The sequence below is a fragment of the Rhinopithecus roxellana genome, chromosome 5 (genome assembly GCF_007565055.1).
Source record: "Rhinopithecus roxellana isolate Shanxi Qingling chromosome 5, ASM756505v1, whole genome shotgun sequence".
In the NCBI taxonomy this organism is placed as follows: Eukaryota; Metazoa; Chordata; class Mammalia; order Primates; family Cercopithecidae; genus Rhinopithecus; species Rhinopithecus roxellana.
Genome location: NC_044553.1, coordinates 18,298,060 through 18,317,045, shown reverse-complemented (window position 1 = coordinate 18,317,045; position 18,986 = coordinate 18,298,060). Strand labels below are relative to the sequence as shown.

Sequence of the window (18,986 nt, the reverse complement as noted above, 5' to 3'; positions counted from 1 at the left end):
AATTCAGAATTCTTGAATTTTGAAGGAGATTGGAAAGTCTGCAAACAACTCACGTCACTGAGAATGGCCGGTGGTGGTATTGAGAGGTGTGAAGTATTATGAGCAAAATTCAGTGATTATATGGAGTGACATTTTGTTTACTTTAAAACAAAGTCTGACTTCTTGCTGCCGGGGTTGAGTGCTGGCCTGACCAAGTATCTTCCAGGTCTGGGTGGCCCAGGGACTTGTATAGTCACTCAACCTCTCTGAGTACTGGTGCCTTCCTCAGTAGATGTGAGGACACAACTAACACCTATGGGCACCAGAGGATGGCAGCTCCACGGGGCTTTTGTACCAAAGAGATTCTCTTCCCTAGTAGGACCTCATCATCCAACCATCCAATTTAGGCAATTAAAGCTGTGAATGAATCAATGAGTTAGCTCCACTTATTCCATCCCAGAGCTAGTTTTTGTTTTTTAATATACTATAAACCTGAGCACAGCACATCAAGGTTATTTGATTAAGGTCAAAAATAACAGAGATGGTGATAAGATTTTTATATCTGTGCTGCTCTGCTTATACAAAAATGAGGTCATTATTCCACTTTAGTTTAAAAGTTTGCTTTTCTTGTCATAGCAATGGCCAACAGCCAGCTATGCTGGTTAGGATTAAGTTGGCCACATATAACAGAAAACCCAAATGGCAGGCTTTAATAATACAGGGATTTTCCTTTTGCTCACATGAAAAAAAAAATCCAAGAAAAAATATCCAGGGATGAAAGGCTCGTTCCAGGGCCATCAGGGACCCAGGTTCTTCTTAAGTATTTCTTCCAACTTCCTTACCATGGAATTTGCATTTCAGAATTGCATTATGGTTACATGATGGCTGCTGGAGACCCAGCTCTCATGTCCATGTTCCAGGCAGCAGAAAGGAATAAGAGCCTTTCAGCTGACTCAGTCCCATGTAAAGAGCTTCTTTGGTCCTGAACTCCTGGCCTCAAATGATCCTCCCACTTCGACCTCCCAAAGCGCTCGAATTACAGGCATGAGCCACCATGCCTAAGAGCTTCTTTGGAAGCCCAAACCAAAAACTTCAGCTTATACTTCTTTAACCACCCATCTGCAAGAGAGGCTGGGAAATAGGTTTTATCAAAGCCAATTGCCACCCTCGATAACATGGGATTCCACTGGCAAGAAAGGAGAGAACTATCGGGCACTCAACTAGCTCTTTCTACCTTACCCTCCTTGCTCTCTCCTGGCTGGGCCACAACTCTCATCCACTGGAAGACGGACCAAGGGGAAAGCTCTGGCAGCTGTGAACTGGCGGGGTGTGTGTGTGTGTGTGTGCACGTGTGCGTGCATGTGTATTGTGTATATGTATATGGTGTGCATGTGTGTGTGTGGCTGCACTGAGGCTGACCCGCAAATACCGTGATGTGTCCTCTTTGCTTTTATGTAATGAGTTCTCCGTTTGCTTCTGCCTGGTCTAAGACTGATTTGCCTCAGCCTAATATTGTGTGGGGAAGGCCTTCCCCAGGACCAGAAAGGACTGGCAGGGCTGGAGAGAAAGCAGCTGGCGGAGCTGTGTGGTGGGCTGGCAGCTCCTTTCTCTTCACCGCGTTTGGGTGTTATCAGCTCCTCTTTCTCCAACCTGGGGTGCTCCTGCCTCGATATAATCAATCACTGATGGAAACTCTCAGGGAAAAAGATTTGTTTGTGTGTCCCTTGAGGAAAGAACAGTATTGTAGTATTTGATGAGTCTTAATTTATGGTAAGCTTGAAAGGTAAGTAGTTGCCTATTCTAGTCAGCTTAAGGCAACATCGAACGACTCACATGAAACATGGAATTGACTTCACAGATACCAGCAGGGAGGTGCTCACAGTGAAGTCAACCTTCCCTCACCACAGGGGCACACACCACCCTCATTTTATAGCCAAAAAACCTGAAGTTAGGTCACCTCCCTGAGTCACCCAAGAGCTGGCCTGAGAGCTGCACAGTGGGGTGACTGGGCTTCCCTACATCAAAGAACTACCCTCAGCCCAGGGGCCTGGCTCTCTCGGAAGGGGTTCAGAATGCACACCCAAGTCCCAGGCCCCTGCCTCAACTCCACGACACTGAGGGAGGTGAGCAGACTGGGTGGGAGAGGCAGCTTTGCAGCTGACCAGAGGCTGTGGGGACACAAGGGATGCTCAGCAGACCTGGGCATCTCTCCACAAGGCTCAAGTACCAGATCTGAAATAACAGGAAACACAGCAGGGGGTCCATCAATATCATCATCATTATTCATTACATTTGCTTCAGACCTCAACATCACCCACAAATGATTATGGGTTTAAAAATGGAATGAGGTTGAATTTAGGGGGTGACCACCTGACTTCTGTTTTATCTTAGTCTTTTATTCATGGTTCTTTTTACTAAGTGTTCATCCGCAAACAAGCCTGCAACGTGACATGTCTGGGACTCAGTTCATTTGATGCACCAATAAGACAAGCAGCAGACAACAGTAGCACCACAGAGCTGAAAACAAAATGAATAAATACTTTTTCACAATGAAATGAGCAGAGGGACTGTTGACTTGGGGAGCTCCCGCAAGCCAGAGACAAGTGGGGGGAACTTGCTGACTTCCAAGAAGAAAAGCCAGCAAAGAGGAACCAGTCTCCAGGAAGAATACGAAAATGAAGAGCTGATATGTGATAGCACTTTAAAGTTTATAAAGCACTTCCTGAGAGCCTTATCTTGCTTGAGCCTCCCCAAACACTGTAAAGTGGGAAGGAGATTATGGAAAAGAAAACTTAAGGTCAGAGAGATCAATATCCAACCCAAGGGTGCATAGCTGGAACTCAGGCCAGGGATGTGATCAGAAGGGGCTGGGCCTCTGCCACCTCCGGTGCTCAGGCAACTCACCAGCGAACTGAACACCCAGCAACTCACTGTGAGCAAAAATAAATCTTCCTCCTTTCCAGCCCCTGTGGTCCCTGCCTCTGAGGCCACAGCTAGGAGATACGATTCCTAGGAAAGGCACAAGGAAGAGGGATACTCCCACCATTTTAGACCTTCAAAGTACATGGTGTCTTCACTATGTCCTATGCAGCCCCAATGACATGGGACCACCCCGGGTCATAGGTGCCCCCTGCCTGAAAGAATAGGACAGAGGAATGTCAGAGAAGCCCCTCCTCCCTGCCGTGCACCACTCACTCTCACACAGTCTGGCCTTAGTTTCTCCCCCGATGGTGATGTCTGGGACAAGTATCTGCACGCCTCTGTTTACTCACCTGTAAAATGGGGAGAAGCATATTTGCCTCCACCCCTCCCGCCGATGGTAGCAGAGGTAGAGCCTGCTTGTCTGGACAAGCCCAGAGCTAAGCCCATCCTCCTGACCTGCTCTCTGGGAGCCACCGACTGTGACAAAGTCTATGGCTAAGTGCTCCACTCTGATCTCAAGCTCCCAGGATCATGTGGGTATCAAACGGAGGAGCTGCAGGTGAGCCAGTCGGCATCATTGCAACTGGCTCCTGAGATCAGATGCCTCGGGTCACAAGGACGTCTGAGTGTGAGGTGAGGTGGCTTTCATTCCTGACTTCATAGCCAACAAAGTGGTGGCTGTCTATCTTTGACCAAACAGGCTCGACTATCTTCCCTAAAGGAGCAGAGTTCTAAGCTCAATGCCATTTGCCTCCCCCATCAATCCAGCAATTATTTAATTAACACAGTTTCCTCTATAAATTTTATTTCAGATTTCTTAAAAAAATCCTGGCAGTGACATAATTTCAACCATCCAGGATCCCAGATAAACTCTCAGAATGGGAGTTCAGTTTGTAAAGCATCCCTATCTGCAACTTCCTGGGGCCTGGTGCACCCACTGGCCTTGGGCTCCTGGCCTCTATCTATGCAGGAAGGGTTTGTCGATACACCCTGACGGTCCTCTTGGGTTCAGGCACCCAAATGCTAGGGCTCAGCACCCACCCAGGGGCCCCGGCATGGCACATCTGCCCAGATGCTTTCAGGAGACCTAAGTGGGAGCCATGGGGCCAGTCAAGACGGCAGGGAGGCCAGGATTTGGCAGAAGCAGCTGAGGAAAGAGCTGGCATTGCTCAGACTCACCAGTGTTAGCCAGCCGATATTGGTCAAGGCCGCCCCGTTCGAGGGTCCATTATCCCCTTTTCCCGTCCTCAGCTGTGCACTCCAGGCCATAACAGCACACGAACTTTCCACCACCACAGGGTAAGGGTCAGATGCGGGGTTTCCAAAAGCTTCAAAACTTACCCCTCTATCCAGAAGGACACCAGGGGACAGAGATGGACACGGAGGCCTCAAAACAGGAGGAGCCTCAGGAAAATAAGAAGACCCCTCTCCATTGTTGATTATTTGGGGTTACTCATAGAAAGAGATGGACTGAAGGGCCTGAGCCTATCTGAGGATTAAAGCACAGCTTTTGTCAGGAATTCGTGCCTCCCGTCTTTGTTCCAGCGACCCAAGGAATGGCATGCATCAGAAGCCGCTTCCGTGTCTCAGATGGGGGCTGTATTAAGTCCTGGGGGTCGATGGAGCATTTCCCAAATGGCAAAAGGAGAGCAGCTAGACTTACCTCCCACTCCTGGGAAGTTATGCCCGACAAGAGTTTCAACTCTTAAAACGATTAGCAGCAAAGATCTCATGTGCTTTCTTTTTAATTATCATTTTTTAATCGAGGTATAATTTATGCATTTAAAAAATCAAATTAATTGCACTCCGGGGCTCTGGGATGGAGGGCGGTGTGCGCCTGTGAAGGTCAGAGGCCCAGCGGCGCCAGGGCTCCACAGCGTAGAGCTGGAATGGTCCAGCGTTTTGCTTTCGCCTTCTGCCCCACTGCGTGTGAAGCCCCAGGGCCGCGTGGAAATTCCAGGCCAGCTGGGCCGGGGTGCGCCAGCCAGCCGTCCCCGCTACGGCAGGGTGGGGCGCAGCGAGCGTCTGTCCTGCGAGCGGGGATCCGGCCGCTGGACCCAAGACCAGGGCACGTGCGCAGCGACGCGGGGCAGCCCCGCCAGGAGCCCCGACTCCCGCGCGGCGCAGGGCCCAGCGGAGAGCGCGCATTCCGGAGAGCGGCAAGCCGGCCGCAGTTGGGCGAGCGCTCTGTGCGGCGACTGGGAGGGGGCTGCAGGTGCCGCGGGAAGAGCCCGCCCGGCTTCGGGGAGGCAGCTGGGCGCTGTGGCCCCCGCGGCTCAGCTCCCTGCCGGGTCGGGTGTCCCAGCCTTGCGACTTCCGGGGCCCGGCGGCGCTTCGGGGAGCTAGTCCAAAGGCAACCTCCAGGGCGAGAGAGCGCACGGCGCGGTAGCCGGGACGGTCCGCAGCACGCGGGCAGAGCTGCCGGCATTCGGGCTCCCGCAGGGGCGGCGGGCGGGGTGGGGTGAGGCGGGCGGGCCCCCCTCCCCTTCCCTCTCCTCCCTCCCGCAGCCCGCCCGCCCTTCCTCCGGTCCTGCAGCCAATTAGACGGCCCCCTCGGGAGGGAGGCGTGGGGCGCTGCATAAAGCGGCGGGGAGCTGTCACCCCGGGAGCAGGCTGCGCAGTGCCCAGGCCGAGCCGGTGCGCCGCAGACTAGGGCGCCTCGGGCCAGGGAGCGCGGAGGAGCCATGGCCACCACTAACGGGGCCGTGGAAAACGGGCAGCCGGACAGGAAGCCGCCTGCCCTGCCGCGCCCTATCCGCAACCTGGAGGTCAAGTTCACCAAGGTGAGGTGGGCGCCCCTCCCACCCGACGGCCGCCAGCCTCTGCGCTGGGCAGCCAGCTTCGGGGCGGCGTGGGCGAGGGACCAGTAGGCCGAGGGTCCGCCGGGCGCTCCCGAGACCCGAACCTCCCTGCCGGGGCTCGGCCCTCTCGAAACCGCACCCTTTGCGGGGCATCTTGGGCGGGATCGCCGGCGGCGGGGCTCGGCGCTGTGAGCCTCGAAGGCGGGAAACCGAGGCCGTCTAGCGCCCGCGCGGTGCCAGGCTGCACGCATCCCTGCGAGGCCCCGACGTGTCCCTTCACTGCTTTGATCACGAGTGGAGGTGCGCGCCGCGTTGACTAGGAGCGCGGTGGTCTCCCTCCCCAAAAACCCTGGGATGATTTCCCGGGTGGACGCGTCTGGCTTTGAGAGAGTCAGAGGTGCGTTCTCCGAGAACGCCAAGAGAGAGTCCGGGAGCCAGATCGCGGAGCTGCAGTTAGAAGACTGGGGAAACAGGTCCTCTGAGCAAAGCGCATCGGGCACCTTCCGTGCTTAGTTTACACCCAGCTCACCAGCAGAACTAGGGGGAGTAGGAAGGTGCTCACTTACTGATGAAACCTCTCCGGAGCCCAGAGGTCCCGGTGTTTACAGGCAAGGAGCGCGATTCGGAAGGTCGCAGATATGGGCCTTTGGGAAGCGGTGGGTAGCAAGGCCGAACGGCCAGGCTCCGTCGCGCCGCAGAAGCGCACGGTTCTCTGCCTCCTTGCGCTGTGGGCTGGCAGGCTAGAGCGTTGGCAGAACGGTGAGATTACCTGCCTGGGGCAGAAAGGAATAAAAGAAGATGATAAGGCCTCCGAGGCCTCTGAGCTGGGGCTGAGTAGGGCCAAGAGACCCGGGTGCGGAAGCGCGACCCAATGGAGGACACCCCCAGGCTGTCTGGGGTGCGCTTCTGTCCGTGGGCCGGTGCTGGGGCACTTTAGAGGCACAGGCCAGGCCGAGAGCCATTGCATTCACTTTCCCCACCTTTGGCTTCTCTTGATTTTTGCTTTTGTCCATAGCCCCCAACTCCAGCTGACACCGCACTTAGAGAATTTCCTCATCCGTTTTACTTTAAAAAGTAGCAATTATCTTTCTCAAAGAGTTTTAATCAAGCGGAGAAAGTTACAGGGCACTACGTGTGGCCTTCGGATTTAGGTCTCTTGGCACTTGATTCCCAATGTCGGCTGAGCCTCTGATCACATGACATTTAATTTACTGTTTTCAGAAGGCTCTGTAATCAACAACGACACGTCGCTGTAAACTAAACGCTGAAAATTATTCTTAATGTAGTTTTCTTTGTAATATCAGCTTCAGAGTGAAAATTCCAACACGAATTCTGGGAAGAGTGAAAATGATACCTTAATTTTGTAAGACCCTCGCCCTAGGTGCTTGGCTGCTGCTGCGGGTGGTGAAGTGGGGCGGTTGTTTGTTTTCTTTTGGTTGTACAGGATTTCAAAATACTATATATAGAAACAAGAAAGTAAATGTATTATGGTCCTTTTACTTTTTACGTTTTTGAGTCCTATCAGCAATCTGACCACATACAAAAAGTTTACCTCTTTCTCTATGATTTTTAGGACACTTTTAAAGTGTAAATGTAGCCCTTATGGCGATCTTAGACAATTCACAGAGCAGTGATTGCCTGTCCTCTTGGTGAGTGCGCAACCTTTGCCAGTTAAAGGGAACCAGTGCAGGAGTGAGGTTGAGGGAAGGTGGTCAATGGGCCTGGAGTGCTGGGATCTTGAGTGGTCTCCCAGGCGATGAAGGACCCAACTGCCTCACACTGGCTGCTCCCTCCCCACCCGTTGGGGGACAGTGCTGCTGCTTGCTCTGTCCTGGCTCCTGGCCCATCTCTGCAGAGACCTCCCCACAGCAGCTGTGGACCCAGGCAGCTTGTGTGGCTGAGGGTGGCCAGCCAGTGCCCTGGCACAGGCCTCAGGGAGCCTGGACAGGAGAGGCCGCCGAGAGTGAGGCTACCAACAGTGCCTGCGAGGGAGGGAGCGGGATAAACTGAAGTTCAGGACTGAGGCCCAGGGTGGGTAAGTGGCCCGGCAGGTGGGTGGCCTGGCAGGAGAGCAGACGGTGGAGCATCGTAGCCAGCAGTGGTCTGCTATTTTCCAAAATTGACTCACGGTGCTTCTCGATAATGGGGCACACACCAGAGTTGGCCCATCTGAGCCCCAGCCCCGACAGTGCCATTTCCAGGGTGGTCCAACTTTCAGAAGGATGACTTTGTCAAAGCCCCTTCATTCGTCCTCACATGTTAACATTGCATTCTCTAGGATCATGCTGTATGATTCTGGAGAGCTGAGAGCCCCTCCAGGGTCCCCACACAGATCTCAGAGGATGGAAGTCCCTTCTAATTTAGGGGGCCTCTTTCTTTCCTTATAAAATTTCTTCCAGTAGCAGAGATTCTCTTCAAAGTTTTCTGATTTTAAAACACCAGTTTTTATTATCTCTCTTATGAAAAATAAAATTCCCCCAAATCTCCTTTTCTGCAAGCATATTCTTTTTGAGTTTAGCTGAGTGGCCTGTTGTCAGATGGAAGTTACTGGAAATCGGCATCAATAGGATTCACTTGCATGACTGCTATCTTCACCTCAACCTGAGACACCTTACAGCTCAGTCCTGACTCCATGTCATTCTGTTCCTTTTGTAAAATGTGAACCATGTCTACAGCTCAATGTAGCTTAATGCTGTACCTCTATAAGGTTTGTTGTATGCTAATCCACAAATCAAAGACAACAATTCCTTCTAGATCCTTTACTCTGATTTGGAGTTCAGAACAATACAGCCAGCATCATCAGTAGGCCATATTTATATACCTTTTCCTTATATTTGTGCTTTTGTTTTGTTTTTGTGGAGAGAAAAATCAACAGTAGAAACCACTTACAAGATTACTTACTACAGTAGTGTGGTATAAAGAAAAAGATTTTACAAAATTAAAAACATAGTGATGGGAAAATACGGTTAGAGTCAGTCTGATTTTTTTTTAAGGTTACTGGTTACAGATCAATGTCATGAACAAACAGTAATTTTTTTTGGACAAGCGTGCTTGGAGATGAAGTATAGCAGACATCCGATCATTGTAATCTGTTTTCAGTCCCCTTATTTATATTCTCTTCTGCCACCTTCTCATTTTCCCTCCCCCTTGGAATTGATACCAGGAAGGACCTAGAATCAGCAATTTTCACTGACAGTCTCTATTATCTAACCCACGAAATTTCATCTTTCTACAAATGGGCCCCTCTTCCTGGCTGCACTTTCCTCCCCACACTAACTTAACTCTTCTTCCCCAGTTATTAATTTCTCGCTGTTACCAAGTGATGACTTGCTGCATGGCAAAAGTGAACTCTCGGATTTAGTTTCAGCTGGAAGAATAAACCTGTAATTGTAGCCTGACCTTTTCCTGGTGCACTTCCCTGGGGGCCTGGCCTCACGTTGGAGATGCTAAGCTTCCAGAAGCCAGACAGGCACATCCCACTGGTGACAGATGCTCTCAGTTCTGGATTCCTAACTGGGGGGCAGCTGGTCTCTGCTCACCTGCCCAGCCAGAGTCTGCCTCCTGTGCTTGGTCCCCAATGGACTCAGACCAGGCTTCCTTACCCATGAGCTTCAGAGGTTTTTGTGGGTTGTTTTTTCTTTTCTTTTCTTTTTTTTTTTTTTTTTTTTTTTTTTGACATTCTATCAACTTTTAAGTTCTGGGGTACATGTGCAGGATGTGCAGGTTTGTTACATAGGTAAATATGTGCCATGGTGGTTTGCTGCACAGATCACCCCATCACCCGGGTATTAAGCTCGAGCTGTGGAGTTTATACAGGAAGCTCAATACAGAGAACGTAACCAAGATGCATTCTTAGGAGATGGCTGCCCTCTCTCATCTGTCGTCACTGGGGCGTCAAATATTCCAAATGAATCAATTTCACAATAATTGAAATTAGCCCTTGGGGGACCCAATTCTTCCTTTAAAAGATTCACAGAGAAGTAAAGTAAAGCTATGTATATACCATATGCAGATAGAGGTAAAAACGGAACCTGATGAACTAACTCTGTACTCAGAAATTATTGATGGCATTTTACTTGATAGACATGCATGTTAGCCATTTCTGCCACAGAGGTTTTTCTGATGCTGTGATAGACTGTGATGAGGAAGCCATTCCAAGTTGGTGTAGCAGGAGTTTGTGTGTCTTCTGGCTGGGCAGCCGGGGACGTCCGTGCTGTCGGAATGTATTTTGTGTATTGTCTGTCATGTCTGTTCCTAGTTCTTCTCCAAAAGCCCTCTCTTTTAATGTGACATTATTAAGACAATTAGAACTTAGTGTAAACAGTAAATAGTACATATGTTTCAGTGCATGAAGTTCATATGTTCTTCTTAGTTTGCTCATGATATCTTGTTAAAAAATTTTTCACTCTCATCTGCATTCTGGATCACTGAGGTTCCCAGAAAAGTGATTTCTGTGGGTTATATAAACAGTTATTTGTGACATCTCTTAATGTAACCTGGAAAGTTTCTAACCCAGACATTTAACTTTGTATTTCAACACTGGTTTATTGTCAAGCCTCGGAGGTTTTTGTGCGTTTTGGTTTTTTTTTGTTTTGTTTTGTTTTGTTTTGACATTTTTATCAACTTTTATTTTAAGTTCTAGGGTACATGTGCAGGATGTGAGGGTCTGTTACATAGGTAAACATGTGCCATAGTGGTTTGCTACGAAATTACACATTTTAAGGGGAATGCTGGGGAGGGACATGCTGATGTGCACTGGTGAAAACTGAAGGGTAATGGTGAGATCCTCCTCAAATTGAGCTCCTTGGTAATCAGTCTTGCTGGGTGTTGCCGCTGAAAGCAGAAAAGGAGTGCTCAGTTTGTCCTTACCCTTCAGGGGCAGGCGGACTGCTTAGGACTTTTATATATATAAACCTATTGACTCTTCTTCCAAAGTCTATGAGGGTATAAGATTCCATTCACAGCCTCTGTTTAACCATTTAACTTAGCCATTCCTCTGTGAATCCATGTTATTGCTGAAAAAATAATAATAATTTAGAAAAAATCTCTAACTGACTTTAGTTTTATTTGACCAAAACTTGAATTTCGAGTCTATCCTGGTTGATCTGTTGGTCATGTGGTCCTGGGACTCTGTCCGCCTCCGGGTCTCATCTATAAAATGTTGAAGGGGAGAGGGAAGCAGCAGGGAGGAAGATGGACAAGATGGTTAAGACGTTACCTAAGGTCCTTAGCATGTTGAAATTACATGATTTTGATCTAAACCTAATTCGTTACACTTCCTTTCCTGGTTAGATATTTATCAACAATGAATGGCACGAGTCCAAGAGTGGAAAAAAGTTTGCCACATATAATCCTTCAACTCTGGAGAAAATATGTGAAGTGGAAGAAGGAGATAAGGTAAATACTTAAAAAAAAAAAAATTGCTCTAAGTAATTCAATTATAGATGACCAAAGGATAAGGAAACAGTTTGGCTTAGCTATAAGATAGAACTGGCCCATCCTAGGGGCAGGGCCTGAGCTAGCTGCATGAATTGGCATGTGGTTCTCAGACATGTGGCACAGAATGGGATCAATTACTGATGATCCTCTGCAGAGAATCATTCTCCTTTGATAGATGTTTCTCGATCTATGAGGATGACCTCAGCTATCCTCATCATATGGCTAAAGGAAAGATTTTTTTGTTTTTTGTTTTTTGTTTTGTTGTTGTTGTTGTTGTTGTTTTCAATTATTTGGACCTGGAGGCATTAAAGAATCTTTCCATAAAGCATTTCCGGCTAGTGTGTTTCAACAAATGCAACATTCTGGCAGGAGACATTTTAGAAAAAAAAAATAGACTTGAAGGAAAAAAATAGTTGCTACCTGGGTGATGCTGGGATAGTTAACAATGTAACCACCAGATTTCTTTTCTCCTAGAAATTTACATGAGCATGGAAAGTGGTAACCTTTATCACTCTATTTCCAAGTGCAAGGTCTATATCCTAATACGGAAGTTAAGGGACTCCTGAATGCATCCTTTATACATGGCAAGGCCATTAAATCTATTTTGAATGTTAGTGCAGAGGTAAAGCCCTTCCACTGAGGGCAGGGAGATGTAAATGTTTCTTCAACAGCTGGAGCACTGGATTGATGTTCTTAGTCAGCAAACTGAAGACGTTGGAAGTGGATGAAGTGAAGGGCGTGTGCAGAGTAGGCTTGGATTTTATCCTGCCCATGAGTTTTGTGACAGATGTGCAAATGCACAGTAGCCGCACCTATACAGACCCCCCTCTGTCTGGCACCTCATAACAGTTAAGCTCTGCTAACAAAGAAAATGGCACAGAGGAGCTCGTAGAAAAATGTGAGGGCATCACAGGGAAGCCGTGACATGGAATGTGGTTTCCACTAGGAGACCCCCAAGGGCCTTGTACACGTGCTGGGAGGAGAACGAGACCCTTGCCCTGGGCCTTGATTTCTCCCTTGGTCTGAGTGACTGTTCTGAGCCAGAGGCCACCCCACACTCTGCAGCTGGAGAGGTCCTGGCCTCCACTCCAGAGCCTGGGACAAGGAATTCAGTGTCCCACATCTCCCCTGCCAAGCTTCTGCTCACCCCCAAGCCAGCTCTGTACACACGGAGTCTCGGTAGAGTCACTCCTGCCTGATGTCTGGCATCCACTCCTTGCTGTACCTTCTAGAAAGAGAGAGGCACGGAGGGGCCTTCGAGATGAATGTGGCCCATTTTCCTGAGAAGAAGAAAGAATGACACTACTCTAAATGGCCCTCACTTCTTTCCTTTTAGAAAGAAGGTTCTGTTGTGATTATGCTATCAGTGCACAAACGATCCAGTTCTGCTCCCATGGGGTGAGTGAGGCTGAAGGGAGAAAAAAGGCCTTCATGTCCCTCCCTGTCTGCGAACTGTTCCATGATGGTCAGTTCTGCAATCCAGAAAGGAATGAATTTCCCTGTTCTCACTCTTGGACCACCAGTTCCCAGCTGGAATAAAAGGCCGGACAGCCATTTCCCACCTGATCTGTGAACAGCAGGCTTGTGTGTGTTCACAGTGAGCCAGCCAGTGGAAAGTCTTTCTGTCCTTTGGTCCCCCAGAAAAATACTCAGGGTCGGTGACTTTATGAAATATTTTTAAATGCTTTTTATAATCAGAAACAAACATTTTTGTTTTTTGGACCACTGTAGAAATATTAAGATGATATTTGACCACTGTAGAAATATTAAGATGTAAAGAAGAAAAAAATCACTTGAATGCTCCCAGCCACTCAAGTGATTGAAAAACTTGCTGCTGCTTGCAGCCTGTCTGCCAGCGGTACAATTCTGCTGTTCTCTGTAACTGACAGCCGCAATCCCAAACTGCAGTCACATCAAAAGATGACACCCTCTCTCTGTTGTTTTGGCCACTCAGCCCGATGTGGACAAGGCTGTGGAGGCTGCACAGGCTGCCTTCCAGAGGGGCTCGCCATGGCGCCGGCTGGATGCCCTGAGTCGCGGGCGGCTGCTGCACCAGCTGGCTGACCTGGTGGAGAGGGACCGCGCCACCTTGGCCGTGAGTACACGCACATGGGGGCCGGTGGGGGATGAGCCAGTCTCAGTGAGGGTCCTGTCCCCCATGCGGTGTGGGAAAAAATATCAGGGTCCTGGTTTTGTGTGGTCGCGGGTCTGTTCCATTCTTTGAGATACAGCTCTCTGGCAATACATGCAGGTGTTGATGCCTCTGGACCGAATCCCTTTCATTTTGAAGTCAGACTTTTGTCCTCTGTAGCTCAGCTTCTTGACCAAGTGGTTGTCTGTAGGAAGTTCAGCTGTATCAGTGGTCTCAGACTTGGGGCACTCACAGATTGGTGACTATGAGCTGGGCCATATCCTGGTACCACCTGTATGTTTATGTACTTAACTTTTTTCTTTTTTGTATTAACTCTCTTTTATTTATTTTATTTTATTTATTTTTTTGAGACAGTCTCCCTGTCACCCAAGCTGTAGTGCAGTGATGCAATCTCGGCTCACTGCAGCCTCTGCCTCCCAGGTTAAAATGATTCTCTTGCCTCAGCCTTCTGAGTAGCTGGGGCTACAGGTGCCCGCCACCATGCCCGGCTAATTTTTATATTTGTAATAGAGACAGGGTTTTGTCATGTTGGCCAGGTCTTGAACTCCCGGTCTCGAACTCTTGGCCTCAGGTGATCCGCCGGCCTTGGCCTCCCAAAGTGCTGGGATTACAGATGTAAGCCACTGTGCCCACCCTTAACTCCCTTTTAAACTTAAGTTTAACCTCATCCTAAGAAACAATATTCATGAAATCACAGATTTGATGTGCTAATTTTATTTTTCTAATACTTATTAAAATAAATGCCACCAGTTAACATAGAAAAAACTGTTCCCATGTGACCTAAAATTATTCCTCAATCACCCCTGAACTGGCTAGTAGCAAGCATATGTGGAGTGGTGGTGAGGGCAGGATAGCCTGGTTATAGGAAACCTCAGAGTAGGAAAGACGTAGGTTCAAATCCCCACTCTGCCACTTACTAGCTGTGTGACTTTGGACAACTTGTGGAACCTCTCTGAGATTTATTTCTTCGTGTAAAATGTCACCAGTAATGATAACTCAGTGGTGTAAGAATGGTCTATTTAAGATTCTAGGCAGAAAAAAAAAAAAATTCTAGGCAGAGTCCCCAGGCATGCAGTAAGTACTAAATAGATGATAACTATTATTAATAATAGCAGTTATCATAATAAGGCCATATGAAGACCCATTTTCTAACCTCAGCTATATGCACTGCTCACCAGTAATTTCTAGTTACCTTAGGTGGGGAGATGGATGCAGCATACCCCATGAGGTTGGGCTGCGAAGGCATTCATCAGTTGTAAATCCATTCTTTAGCAGGATCCTCAGAATTTCCTCTGGTCTTGAGGGGGTGATCAGAGGCCACGCTGGACTGTGAGGTCCTTTACATCCTGTCCTTGCACATCTCAGCCTCTTGTTTTTAAAAGTTGTTCCAAACCTTGAGGCCCGGTTGTAAGGGAGGAAATCTCCTTTTTGGCCTTTGATTTGGAAAAATGATTTTTCTGATGTCGGGAACAAGCAGTAGGGTAGCCACTGTTTAAAGGAGGGTGTCAGCCAGGACACGGAAATTGCTGTTGCCCCTGAATGTGTTTCTTAGGGTGGAAGAACTCTCAGGCCTTACTCTTGGGTGCATTTCCCTAAGGGTGCATCAACACAGAAACTAAAGCTCTCCTTCCTTCCGTCCCAGTCAGCCCAGCCAGTCCACATGTTCCCCGGGTGAGGGTAGCTCCCTCCCAGGGTAAGCGCTTCTCTCTGAGGAGCCTCTGGTTTCTTCCTGCAACGTAAGCCAGCCTCAACACTCAAGCTGCCAAACTGGCTTTTTCAAAAACATTTCTGTTTTAACCCGGCATGAGCTCATCAGTCAGCAATGTCCGTGTGGACTAATAGCAGGCTAGAGAGGATGTGCCCTGGGCACCTCCCCCGAACCCTGTCCTTAAGTGTCAGTATCATCTTAGAAGCAGAGGCTGCAAAGCCACCTTCATCTTCAGCCTGCCCCATTGTCCTGGCACGACTGTGTTTTGACAGCAGACAGAGCTTTGGAGGACCTCAGAATGCAAACCCAGCAAATCACTTCTGCCATTGGGACCTCGCTGCCCACAAGAAATAAGATCCAGCTCTTTGCCACAACATGAAAGGGACAAGAGAATTACTGGCAAACACGGTTTTTAAAACTCCAACCACATCACAAGAGAGCGCCCCTTGCTCTCCACCTCAATATGGTTTCCGTGCATGTTCATGGAGCGTGTTCTCTTGCCGGCTCAGTGGTTTGACAGAGCTGGGTGTTTATTTCTGTGCTCAGTGTCTGGAAACAGATGTGGGGGATCCAGCAGCCCCTGGATGGCTTTCCTTTGCTGGGGCACCCAGGCGCCAACTCTGCTCTTTGGGTGCTCATTTTGGGAGCTCCCAAATGGAAGCCCTCCCTATCCACTCTCCTTTTCACCCCAAATGCCATTTCTGGGTCCTCTAGTTGTAAGCCCTGCCGTGCTGTTTTCCTGGCACTTTCCCGTCATTCTTTAGTATCTGAGGGTTATGATGTGTTAATTTCTCAGGGGGCACATTTTTCTCTTAAAATGCTAAAGGAAATAAACTTAGGAGTGGCTATGGTTTACTCATGATTGAGCCACAATAACAAGTTGTTTAAAGGATGACTGTTTCAATATGTAGTTAGCACTTATACTCACTCACCTGCAGAATTTTTTTCTAATAATTTCCCATCTAAACCTATCATGACCTGGGTTTTGCTCAGAGAAAATCCATAAAACCAACCTGGTAAATTCATGTTGTCATTCCAGTAAGCAAACTTGCTGAAGTTAATAACAAAAACAAATAGCAATGCTTGTTGAATGCTCGCCATGGATCCGGCTTGTTGTAGCAATGCTTGTTGAATGCTCACCATCACCCGCCTTGTTGAGCCGTAGGATTTTTTATCTCACTTCAGAGATGAGAAACTGAGGCCCAGAGAGGTTAAATAACCTCTCCCAGGTCACTCAGCCAGAGGCGGTAATCCAGGACTGGAGGCAGAATGTTGGCTCCATGTCTTGCACTTACCCTCAGTGCTGGATGTTGAAGTCCTCTCTCTTTTTCCATCCCAGAAAAGAGCAAAGAATACACTCCTGGTTCCACCGACAGATATGCAGTTACTGTCTGGCAAAGGTCAGTCTTAGAGGCCTTTTGGCACTATTTGCGATTGCTAGGTTTCCCCTGGAAAAATGAAAGTTCCCACTTGAGTGAAAATCTACAGGAACCAACAGTAGGGTATACTTGATGTCACACTGGCCTGACTCAATCCCTGAGCGGCAGCTGCTGGGGGCAGAACACACACCCCCAACCTAGACCAGTCCTGTGGTCTTCAGCAACCCAGTGCCCTGTCTGGGTCCCCAGGTGAGGATCACCAAGCCCTTCTCTGGTGCCTAAAGGGAAGATGATGATAATCAGTGTAATCATCAGTGTTCTCATGTGAACACCAATCTAGCACTGTGGTTGGTGCTCTGTGTCCACTGACTCCTTTCACTCTAACACTGGCCCTGTGAGGTAGGAACCATTATTATTCTTATTTACAGATGAGGAAACTGAGGCAGGGAGAGATTCCAGGACTTACCCAAAGCCCACTTACTTAACTAGGGTTCAGCAGATGTGGTGGCCTCCTAATTAGAGGGGGCTTGGTTCATTCCTGAAGCAAAGGGGAGCTGGGGTAGCCCGAGCATCTGGAATGGCTGTCCTGCAGTCTTTCCAGGCACACGTGTCCGGAAGCAGCCTCTAAAGGCCGGTTGCTATGCTGGCCGGAAGTAGATGCCCCGAATTCAGCTGCTGCCTCACTGGGTGGCCTTGGCCAAGTCACTGGACCGTTAGTGTCTGTGCCTGCACCTTGAAGTGGGAATACAGTCACTGAGCTCAAAGGGTGAGACGTCGGGGAGTACGCTGGGGTTAAAGCCCTGCGCCTGAGGAGGGGCCTGGGTGAGATATTGGGGAGTGTGCTGGGGTTAAGGCCCTGGGCCTGAGGAGGGGCCTCTTCTTCCTTTGTCAATCATCACCTCACTCTACTGACTCTTTCACAAGAATCCAGCCCTGGGCTATGTGTCAGGGCGGCCACTTCCTGCAGAGGCGGATGACTGGTGGTTTCAGCACTGGGCTCAACTGGGGCCACTTGTCTGAGGGACAAAGGGGTTCTCTTCCACCCAGGCTGGAAATAGAAAAGAATCCCTGCCATTGAGTGGCTGCACACTCGCCCTGGGTAATCACCTCCCTCACCAGCAGGGCAGTCTGCTCCCTTCCGACTCTGCATCCGACTCTGCATCCGGCCGGACTCTGCAGTGCAGGAGGGAAGGATTGCATCTTTGTGCTGGGGGCGCGACCCTTCTTGGCTCAGTCACTTTCCACAGCCACGCTGGCCAGCCTGGCTGAGAAGGAAGAGCCTACATCTTCCCTTTCTCTTTTGTTCGAGGAGGGCAGCTCCCACTACAGCCACCCCAAAGCCAGCTAACCTTCAGAGAGCTTCCTGGGAACACACAGGCACACATGACTGGCCACACGGCAGAGGCCACTGTGCTACAGATGGAAGATCAGATGCCAGTGTGCATTCCTTCCCAGCACAGCTTTAAATCTGCCTTGCCTCCATGCATCCTTCAAAGAGGGTGCATGCCTACGTTCTGGCCCACCACCCCACAGCCCACTTTAGGTGTTTTGAAATAAAAGCAATCCTCACACTCAGGGACAGGCCTCACCTTACATTTGGTGTCATGCTTTCTGAAGAGGTACATCTGACTATGAGGTCTACAGAGTGATGTCCTAGGACTGTGTTCTCTCCCCAACTTCCATCTTTAACAACCTGACAGTACAAAAGAAAAGCAAATCATGTCCAAAACAGACATCATCTTGTTATTGCAGGCCTTGGAGACGATGGATACAGGAAAGCCATTTCTTCATGCCTTTTTCATCGACCTGGAGGGCTGTATTAGAACCCTCAGATACTTTGCAGGGTGGGCAGACAAAATCCAGGGCAAGACCATCCCCACAGGTGAGCAAGGTGGATTATAGCTTATATTATAGCTTATATTATAGTCCCTTTGGGGCTATGTCTTTTCATTAATCCAGAGCCCCTCCTGACTGTTTCCCCAAGTCACCATTCCCAGCCCCACTCCCTCTCCAAATGGTACTGCCAATTCTTCTTCTAAGAACTTCACTTTTAAAGTTGAGGTCAAATCACTTCTGTGTATAATAGACAAGACGTCAATCTGGCACCCTTGTTGGTTTCTTTCCTGTCTTTTTATTACTTCAAGTTTCTAACCTGGATTAAGTGAGTGTGTCCTTTCCCACCATGTAACCCTCTTCCAGATGACAACGTTGTGTGCTTCACCAGGCATGAGCCCATTGGTGTCTGTGGGGCCATCACTCCAGTAAGTATGGCAGCTTTTCTCAGTAGATTCTATGTAGATCCCGCCCCACTGCCCTGTGTCCTTTGGACTCAATTTCTGGTGTGTTTTTATCTGATTGCACCAGCATTGAACAAGCATTTTCTTTGTGGCATGGAACTCCATGCTTGGGGGCTGTTGAGAAGGATTAGACCCCATTTCTGCTCTCCTAAGGCCGGCTTTAGGCATGCCACAGAAAGCACTGTGCATTCCGGCCAGAAAGCACTGTGCATTCCAGCCAGAGTGGTCAGGGATGGCCAGCATTCCCAGGAAGGTAGTCTCTTAACTGAGCCTTAAAGATAAGAAAGACTTGTTCAACAACAAAAATCA

General features: G+C 48.9%; 1 protein-coding gene across 2 annotated transcripts in view; it reads left to right on the top strand.

The window, feature by feature from the left end:
• Nucleotides 1-4,953: 4,953 nt before the first annotated feature.
• The window catches only part of ALDH1A3 (aldehyde dehydrogenase 1 family member A3), a 36,892-nt gene continuing 22,859 nt past the window's right edge, over nucleotides 4,954-18,986 (top strand). Inside the window, exons 1-5 of one of the 2 annotated variants that reach the window (XM_010381686.2) lie at nucleotides 4,954-5,684; nucleotides 10,995-11,099; nucleotides 13,096-13,236; nucleotides 18,133-18,262; nucleotides 18,580-18,641. In XM_010381686.2, coding sequence (XP_010379988.1) covers nucleotides 5,586-5,684; nucleotides 10,995-11,099; nucleotides 13,096-13,236; nucleotides 18,133-18,262; nucleotides 18,580-18,641 — 537 coding nt within the window. In that variant the 5' untranslated portion in view covers nucleotides 4,954-5,585. The remainder of the gene's footprint in view (nucleotides 5,685-10,994; nucleotides 11,100-13,095; nucleotides 13,237-18,132; nucleotides 18,263-18,579; nucleotides 18,642-18,986) is intronic. The other variant, XM_030930367.1, reaches the window with a different exon arrangement.